General features: G+C 37.0%; 1 protein-coding gene across 1 annotated transcript in view; it reads left to right on the top strand.

The window, feature by feature from the left end:
* Positions 1-8,977, top strand: part of LOC113205060 (plexin-B) — a 166,148-nt gene extending 157,171 nt beyond the window's left edge. The window contains exons 5-19 of the mRNA XM_052271833.1: positions 205-441; positions 529-786; positions 879-1,127; positions 1,218-1,634; positions 1,723-2,115; positions 2,200-2,620; positions 2,861-2,923; positions 4,048-4,190; positions 4,275-4,408; positions 4,508-4,856; positions 4,951-5,010; positions 5,136-5,289; positions 5,376-5,931; positions 6,037-6,406; positions 8,115-8,977. Coding sequence (XP_052127793.1) covers positions 205-441; positions 529-786; positions 879-1,127; positions 1,218-1,634; positions 1,723-2,115; positions 2,200-2,620; positions 2,861-2,923; positions 4,048-4,190; positions 4,275-4,408; positions 4,508-4,856; positions 4,951-5,010; positions 5,136-5,289; positions 5,376-5,931; positions 6,037-6,406; positions 8,115-8,222 — 3,912 coding nt within the window. The 3' untranslated portion in view covers positions 8,223-8,977. The remainder of the gene's footprint in view (positions 1-204; positions 442-528; positions 787-878; positions 1,128-1,217; positions 1,635-1,722; positions 2,116-2,199; positions 2,621-2,860; positions 2,924-4,047; positions 4,191-4,274; positions 4,409-4,507; positions 4,857-4,950; positions 5,011-5,135; positions 5,290-5,375; positions 5,932-6,036; positions 6,407-8,114) is intronic.
* The last annotated feature ends 280 nt before the right edge of the window (positions 8,978-9,257 follow it).

Here is a 9,257-nt window from a genome sequence, read left to right as displayed (position 1 = left end):
TGACGGGGAGGGGTCGGGGCCGGGCCCTGCGCGGTTTCAGCAGTGCCCCATGAAACTCTCCACAATATATGTTTGTTTGTTTTTTGTTTGTTTGTTTTTTTTTTTTCTTAATTCTAGAGGATCTTAGAACTCACCTCTTTTATGCGAGATGAAAAAATAACCAAATTACATAATTTTGCTGACGTAAGTTTTCCTCTTTTGCAGAACCCGGCTCATCTGACTCACCATGGAGCAAATTTCTGTCCTCGCTTCAAGGCGCCCAAGGAAAAGATTTTGCGCCCCAACAATGTTGCCAAAGAAATTCTTCTTGAAGTGGAAAATCTGCCCCATCCTCAAGTTGGACACACAGGATTTCAATGCATTGTCACTATTGAGACTTCCAAAATGATGGTCCCAGCTAAAGTTGAGAGTGGCCGCTACATTGTTTGTGACAAAACCACGGTAAGTACCCGTACCAACTTTTTCCTCTCAGTTCTTTATATACTAGTTCCAATTAATCCTAACACTTTTTTTTTTTCTTCATTTAAGTATTCATATGAGGCAAATACAGGAGAGTATGAAGCCACAGTGAGTGTTGTGTGGAATCGCAACCATCATGTTGACACTACAAGCATAATTCTATACAAATGTGAAATCCTGGGATCTCATCGCGACCACCCGGACTGCTCTCTGTGTGTCACTCGGAATGCCAAGTATCAATGCAGCTGGTGTGGAAACACTTGTAGTTATTCTCAGAGCTGCCTTCACTCTGCTGCTAATGAGTGTCCTAAGCCAAGAATTGATATGGTATTTGCCACAGCACCCTCAACAATTTTATGCTTTTAGATTTGTTCTTTGTATAGTATTCTGAGCCTTAATGTGTCAATAATCTTTTACAGATTAAACCCCTGAGTGGACCTATTGAAGGAGGAACCCTTGTGACGATTGAAGGCAGCAATTTGGGATTAAAAGAGGATGATGTTCGTGGGAAAATACGAATTGGCACAACTCCTTGTGAACTCACTCAATATGAAGTATCAGTGCGTATTGTCTGTCGAACAGGAAGAGCAGACAGAGAACTGTCAGCTCCAGTTATTGTTGGAAATGATGCTGGCTTTACAGAATCAACTGTGAGCTTTAGTTACAAGGTAAATTATCAAAACTGGCTTTTATTTCAGCTTTTAAGTGAAGTAACATTTCTCGTATTAATTTTGTATGTTAACTTTTTATGTTTGAAGGACATTCAACTCACTGGCCTTCACCCACCCATGGGCCCTCAAAGTGGTGGCACTCAGCTTGCTATTTCTGGACATTATCTCAACATTGGCAGCACTGTCCAGGCTTGGCTTGATGATTTGCCATGTCATGTCAATGCAACACAAGCTTCAAGTTCTAGGCTAACTTGTATCACAACAAGAGCTCTGTCAGCCAAACCTATCCAAAGGCTTACTTTGAAGATAGATGGTGCTAATAGAACTCTTGCAGGGTACCCCTTTAATTACACCGTTGATCCTACAATTCTTGAAATTAAGCCTCTTAGAAGTTTTGCATCTGGTGGCCGGATGATAACTGTCCATGGAACTAATTTGGACACAGTTCAAAAGCCAGAAATGGTTGTCTATGTCGAAGGTGATCCAAACCCTATCAACAGATCTGTAAGTTGATTGACTAAAAACTAATATCTGTAACAATATCCAATACCATCTATAACTTATTAATGCCTCTTTCTCTATCTTTTCCTAGGTCTGCACTGTCTTAAATGCTGCTCAAATGGAATGCCCTTCTCCTCCTATTGATAGCAAAATTTTAAGTGAAACACCAAGAACACGTCGCTCTACGGCTGCTCTCCCTTCATCATCTCCCACAGCATCAGTTTCTTCAACAATTTCTCTTGTTCGGCCTCAAACCGCAAGAAGAAAGCAGTTGCGCTCTCTTGTTGGATCTAGCAACACAGGGAAATCACCTCCTCAAATTGACCTACATATTGGTTTTATCATGGATGATGTTGAATCTGCTGTTGAACTCAACAAACACTTCCCCTCACTGCCTTCAACACTGCTGTATGTTGAAGATCCTAAATTCCTCCAATTCCCAAAGGATATCAAACTTTATAAGGGTGACACACTTGTAATTGAGGTACTTTTTTTGCCCTTTTACGTCTATTTTTTTTTTGTAAACTTAATTATTGTACGTGTGTTAATGTCATGACTAATATTTCAGGGTGAAAATTTGAACTACGCATCAGATGAGTCTGATGTGAACGTAACCATTGGCACACGTCAGTGTAATGTTACATCCCTAGCTCAGACTCAGCTAGTCTGCTCTCCACCAGATACTCAGCCTTCGGGAACAGATGAATCTGGAGCCCGATCAGATAGTGGCCTACCTTTGGTAGTCGTACGAGTTGGGAGATCCTTACGGTTCCCTATAGGCTACCTCAGATATGAAGTTATAAAGCCATATGCATTCCCTCCAGAAGCCATAGCAGGCATTGCTGCTGGAACATTTTTCCTCGTCTTTCTATTTGGCATTGTATTAGTTGTTTATCGACGAAAATCAACTCAAGCAGAAAGGGAATACAAACGCATTCAAATCCAAATGGACACTTTGGAAAGTAATGTGCGATCTGAATGTAAACAAGGTAAGCTTACATGAGCTGTAAGTTTCTAATTTTTACATTTTCATATAGACTTGTAATTTTGGTTGAGTTTTGGTGATATTTTTTTCTTTTGTACAAAAGGTATACTTGTTTTTACCAGTTTATAAAGGTTATTATAACTTAAAATCTGACACTTAAATAATTCTGTTATTCCCCAATAGGTAGTTCCTAGTTATTTCAAATTCAATCATATTTTTTCCCCTTAAATTTGATTTCTTCCAGCATTTGTCCAGATGTGTACATGGGATCCCCGTCGCAATGGCACTTCAGACCTCACACCACATGGTATTGCACTTGAAATATCACAGAGCGTGTTGCATTGCATTGTTGGCTTTGGTGCATTCATTTTATGTTTCATCCTTAATCCTGTCATTTGAGAAATACCTAGATTAGAGCATACCACTAAACAGTAAGTCATCACAGTGGGCAACAAGAGATGCCACAGAAGGAGTCAACCTTTTTTTCAAAATTGCAACTAAAAATTTCACTAGAGCAGTTAAGGTATTTGTGCACTCAGTAAGAGAAGTTGCTCCTCTGAACTTTTGTAGTGTAGTTTAAGACAGAAACAAAATGATTCATAGAATGTTCTGACGCCTAAATTTCTCTTTGTGCATTTCCTCAAATACTTCAAACCTTGAAATAGAGTTTTAACTATTCCTAATTACAGTAAACATACCTATTCTCAGAATTAAAATATTAAGGGATAAATTTCCCTTTTTGAAAAAGAATACATATTTAGGGTTCACAATACAGTTTGTATTCCGAGCAACCAAGGAAATTTACGTGCTAAATGCTTACAATTTCATCCATTTCTCTGGTTCTTCTGCATACAATTATATACCTATAGATTACGGTTAATAGAAAGGGATGCCTTCATCAGATATTTCTGTTTTGTGCTTTGCCATGTGCTGTGCGCAGATCTGTTATTGAGCTGATATTGCCGGGTGGAGCATGTGTGCAACTTGCTCAATTTCAAAAAAGGTCCGATGCTACTGCATGTAGTCTCAACTCATATTGTCCTTGCCTTTGTGATTTCTAACACAATTTTCAAAAGTAATTATAATCTAATAAATTTCTTAACCTATGCATTCTTGTTCAGTGATTGAGCTAACGTGCTTGTTTTTGCAAAGTGCAATTGTTACTGTCTTATGTGATTTTATTGCAGGGTTTATACTTGCATCAATTGTCATTTGATGCCAGTCTAAACCTGGAATATATTTTGTCTTTACCAACTGCTTCATAAAATGTATTAAACATTTCTTCTTACCTTTTGTGTTAAACAAGTCCATTTCAAGATGTTTTTTTCATTGTTGAACTGGTGTTTATTTCCTTTCAAATTACAGCTAGTTTGTCCACTGTTATCACTAATGCATAAATTTTACTAACTTAACTTTCATCTTTCTTTGCAGCTTTTGCTGAGTTGCAGACTGATATGACTGATCTGACTGCTGATCTTGTATCATCAGGCATACCAATGCTTGATCACACCAATTACATACTCAAAGTTTTCTTCCCTGGTGTCATAGACCATCCAATCCTTAATGAACCGAAAGTATGTGTATTTCCTAAAGTATTTCAGTTATTCTTTGTTTTAAATCCAAATAAGTACTTATTTTAAAACAATTTTTTTTTGTAGGTCCGAATGAATGGTCCTCGTAATAATTACGATGCTGCCATGCTTCAATTTGAACAGCTTTTAAGTAACAAATGTTTCATCCTCACCTTTATTGAAACTCTAGAGGCCCAAAAAAGTTTTAACATTCGAGACAAGTAAGTTAATGTTTTTTCTTTACTGAAACTTGTGAAGCGGTATTATGGTAACATGTATTAAATAATTATAATAAAATGCTGTTCTTGTTTTTTTTGCAGAGTAAATGTTGCCTCTCTCCTAATGGTAGTTCTTATGAACAAAATGGAGTATGCAACTGATGTTCTGAGATCATTGTTGTTGAGGCTTATTGAAAAGTCTGTGGGGACAAAGCATCCTCAGCTTATGCTTCGTCGAACTGAGTCAGTAGTGGAGAAAATGCTTACTAACTGGATGGCATTGTGTATGTATGGCTACCTCAAAGATTGTGCTGGGTCTTCACTTTTCCTTCTGTACAAAGCTATTAAGCACCAAATTGAAAAGGGACCTGTTGATGCTGTAATTCATGATGCAAGGTACTCTCTTTCTGAGGAGAGATTACTTCGTGAGCAAATTGAACATGGAACTGTTGTAAGTGTTATCATTGGTAAAATATGCCTTACATTCTTTTTAAAACGGTTTAATTTTAGATATGTATTTAATTTATTTATCTTTTGTTTTTCAGGTCATTCATCTTGTTCAAGAAGATCCTCATTATGAGAAAATACCTTACCAAACCTATCAGGTAAGCAGTGAACTTGTCTGGGAACTGGTTATAATTTACTATCTTGTGATGACGTGGCCAAGTCAAAAAAAGACGTTTTTAAAAAAAAAACTGTTAACAACTTACTTATTATTCTACTGTTACAGACACTTCATATTGTTCAAGATGAAGTGGATGATAAAATCCAATGTAGGGTACTGGACTGTGATACAATCAGCCAAGTAAAGTCAAAAATATTAGATGCTTTGTATAAAAATACTCCATTTTCATTGAGACCATCTATTCATGAAGTAGACTTGGGTAAGTAGCCTGCTTGGTCCTTATTTTCTTTTTTTGTGATTAGCATGCTGCCTTTAGTAGTATCTAAATATATTAATGCTTTACAGAGTGGCGACATGGAAGAGGTGGCCATCTTACACTTCAAGATGAAGACCTATCTACCCAAAGTATTGGTGGATGGAAAAAATTAAATACTTTAGCACATTACGGCGTGAAAACATCTGCCATAATGTCTCTTATTCCTAGGCAGAATGAAAGCTTTAACAATGCCAACTGCAAACAAGCTTGCCATAACTGCACTGGATACTTCAGCAATTCTTTATCGCCTATCATTCCTTGTGATTTAGAGCAAGGAGGCAATACAAAAGTCTTCCACCTTGTAAAACCTGTAGATGACTCCCATTACCTTAGTAATTCAAAGAGTGGAACAGTTGATCGAGATCGGGAACGAACACACAAAGCTATACCTGAAATCTTCTTGACTCGGCTGTTATCTACAAAGGGTACCATTCAAAAGTTTGTAGATGATTTCTTAACTACAATATTGACAGCCAACGAAATGCTACCTCCTGCTGTCAAATGGCTGTTTGATCTCCTTGATGAGGCAGCAAGAAAACACAACATCAGTGACCCTGAAGTTGTGCATGCATGGAAATCAAATAGGTCAGTATACTTGAAAATTACTTTATTACCAGTTTTCAAAATATCTTCTTATTTACTTCCTTGTGATATTAATAAAAAAAATTTCTTTCTTTAAATGAAATTCAGTCTTCCCCTGAGGTTTTGGGTCAACTTCATCAAGAACCCAGATTTTATCTTTGACATCAACAAAACTCCTACTGTAGACTCGTGTTTGTCTGTGATAGCACAAACATTTATGGATGCCTGTTCAACAAGCGAGCATCGTTTAGGAAAAGACTCACCATCAAACAAGCTGCTTTTTGCAAAGGACATTCCTAATTATCGGCAGATGGTGGCCAGGTTTTATTGTGATGTGGCTGAACTGCCACAAATTACGGACCAGGAAATGAGCACTGCTATGCAGCAGCTGTCAGCAACTGTATCTCAAGCAAGTCAATTTGACACTGTGTCAGCACTGAAGGAACTTTACATCTATGTCACCAAATACAGCGACCAGGTGAGTGCAGCAATGGAGGCCCATTCTAGAGCCCATGCCCATGCTCACTCACAAGCTACATATGCTCTGCTTCATCAGTACCCTCATTCTACCCTTGCGTCAACTTCCTCGGCATATGTTTCTCAAGCGGCAAACTCCCATCCTACTCCCCACACACCTCTCTATGCTCCTTCTACATCCTCATACACTCGCTCACAGGGCTCCTTAAGGCACCCTGTGCTACCACAATGTGATTGTTCATGTGGAGGAAGTGATTTAAGATTTCAAAATCAGTTTGATTAGTGTTGAAGTTTCCCTTTCTAAGTCAAATAAAGATGTATAATTGTTATGTATATTAAAGTATAGTGTCGACCTACTAGTAGTTAGTACTTATCTACTTCAACACTTGTGATGTGAGATTCACTAAACTGACTGAATTAGCTTTATGTGAGTAGCATTGTATGTAAAATGTGTTATATTGTAGTATATGTAGATAGTAGATGCTGTATAGATTGTTCATAGTTATCTAGTTAGAAAAAAATGTTTGTTGGACAAGTGCAAAGAATGTAAAGAGCATGTCCCACATTTTTAGTGTACTCAGGAAGTTACCACAATTTTATATAATCTGTATAGTTTTCAATCATCTATAAGGCCTTGCTTCACCAGCTTAAATTTAATTTCTGTTTGATGCAATTTTGACTCAGGGGTGTGCCTATTTGTACCCTTACATACTTGGATCAAAATATGTAAACATTAATGGACATAAAACACTGTTTTTTTATGATATATATATTTTTTGTAGTACACAATACTAGATTTCAGTGACTTGACTTTTTATATTATGCTTTTTTATGCTTTTCATACTGCATGGCTGTTGCCTTTAGCATGAAAAACTGTTCTTGTATATTGCAAATTTTATTGCAAAAATATTTTGTAGAAAGTTATAGATACAATCTATTTATGAAAGCTGTTGTTTTGTATTAATTTTGTAAACTTTGTAAACCTTGTTGTTACTTTAATTCAGAGGCTTGTAAGCCATTGCTTAAATTATATTTCTGCCTTAAATAAAACATACAACCAAATAGCTTATGTAGATTGGTTTACTGCTTCCTTCTTGCTTATCTGCACTTTCCAGTATTATTGATCAGCTTCAATTTGCCAGAAGTTCCGCCTTATTGTAGATACAGCTTTACAACATAGACATAAAGAATTTTATTGGGGGGGGGGGGGCTTTGACGAAAAATGGGTGAAAAATACAAAATTATGGGGCACAGATGATTATTTCTCAAATAGTTACAATTAATGTGTATATGATTGATCATTGTCCACTGGGTCCGTATCTAATTAATATACTCACTGTAGTACCCTTGCTTGCTTGTAAGGCTCTGTACAAATTTTTAGTGACAACCGACCTGAACATAGGCAACAAAAGGTAACAAAAAATTCAGAATATGAAACAAATTTGGAATTCACATCTAGTTACGTCTCCGTACTAGGAAATGAGGAGTGACACTGATTGATTCTATGCACTCTGTAAGCATTCTCTGACCTCTGTCATACTAATTTTAAAAGAGAACGAATCTGCTTGATTGCGGAGTAAGGGAAAAAAAGGGGGGAGAGTTGAGGTCAATTTTTGACGCACAAATTGTTGCAACAACTTTAGGTGTAACACATTCCTAAATGAAACTGATAATCACAGCACCATAAACTTTATTTCTGATTGTTTCAGATCCTGGATTCACTTGATATGGAACCGTACTGCAAAAAACTCCATTTGGCCCACAAATTGGAGAATGTTTCATGTACCTTGGAGGGAGAAGAAACCTCCACCTGCTGACAGCAAATGTCACCTGACCTTCTGCTTGCAAATCACTACTAAAATTTGTTAAGTGGTTTCTAGCAGCTTACACTGTACAACCTTGCGGATGTAACAGTGCTTGAATTATGCTCCCCAAATTATTTTAAAACCCCAGTCTTCTATAGAGCTGATTTTTAAAATGCAAAGGGACTTTGTTGTTATATGTGTTTTGGCACAATACTGTTAGAGACTTGTAAATATTTAAGTATATTGGAATTTAACTTTATAAGAGATATGACTGTGATACCTGTTATTTTGGAAGAACAATCTTCCTTTGACATCATGCCATACATTTGGAAAATCAGTCTCATGGGGGGCATTTTCAAGGTAGGTCAGGTGACACAAAATACAAACATTTTTAATGTAGGATTTTATTTCTTTGCTTTCAACCATTATATTTTGAAGAATTATGGAAAGAGAATGGTCTAAAACTTAGCATGAAATTTTAACAAAATCCCATAATTTAATGCACTTTTCTCTGCTATTGATCTGAGTTTTGTGTAAATTCAATATTTTATCTCAGACACTTTTATACCAAATATCTATGTGTTATACGATGTGTTTTCAAGTTCTGAAAGTAAAGAATATGTGAAAATATATTGTCCATAGTTTTTATTACTGTATATATGTACAAAACATCAGAACTAGATGTAAGAAGTGTGATAGGTGACACAGAGTTGGTTTTCTATACTTGATGTTCAAAAATAGAAAATAAATATGAAGTTGTTTCTTTATGTGCTGCATTTAGTTTCAATGATTCCACAACCTTTTGATAAAACTTTGTCTACACTTAAACCTCTATTTATACCTTGTATTGCTCAAAGGGACACAATTGGGGGGAAGGGGGGGGGGGCGCACGAGACTACCTAAGGATCACATCCCGGTAGGAACCTTAAAAGGTTGCATCCCGCCCGGACACGCGCAGCGCGCGGCGTGGACCACGGTATGTCGGGGATTGTCCTCATCTGATCAGAACATTAATTATTGCTCTCCCTACTTGTGGCCACAATGCCG

The sequence above is a fragment of the Frankliniella occidentalis genome, unplaced genomic scaffold, assembly GCF_000697945.3.
Source record: "Frankliniella occidentalis isolate FOCC.00 unplaced genomic scaffold, Focc_3.1 Scaffold176, whole genome shotgun sequence".
In the NCBI taxonomy this organism is placed as follows: Eukaryota; Metazoa; Arthropoda; class Insecta; order Thysanoptera; family Thripidae; genus Frankliniella; species Frankliniella occidentalis.
This window is presented reverse-complemented; position numbering and strand designations above follow the sequence as displayed.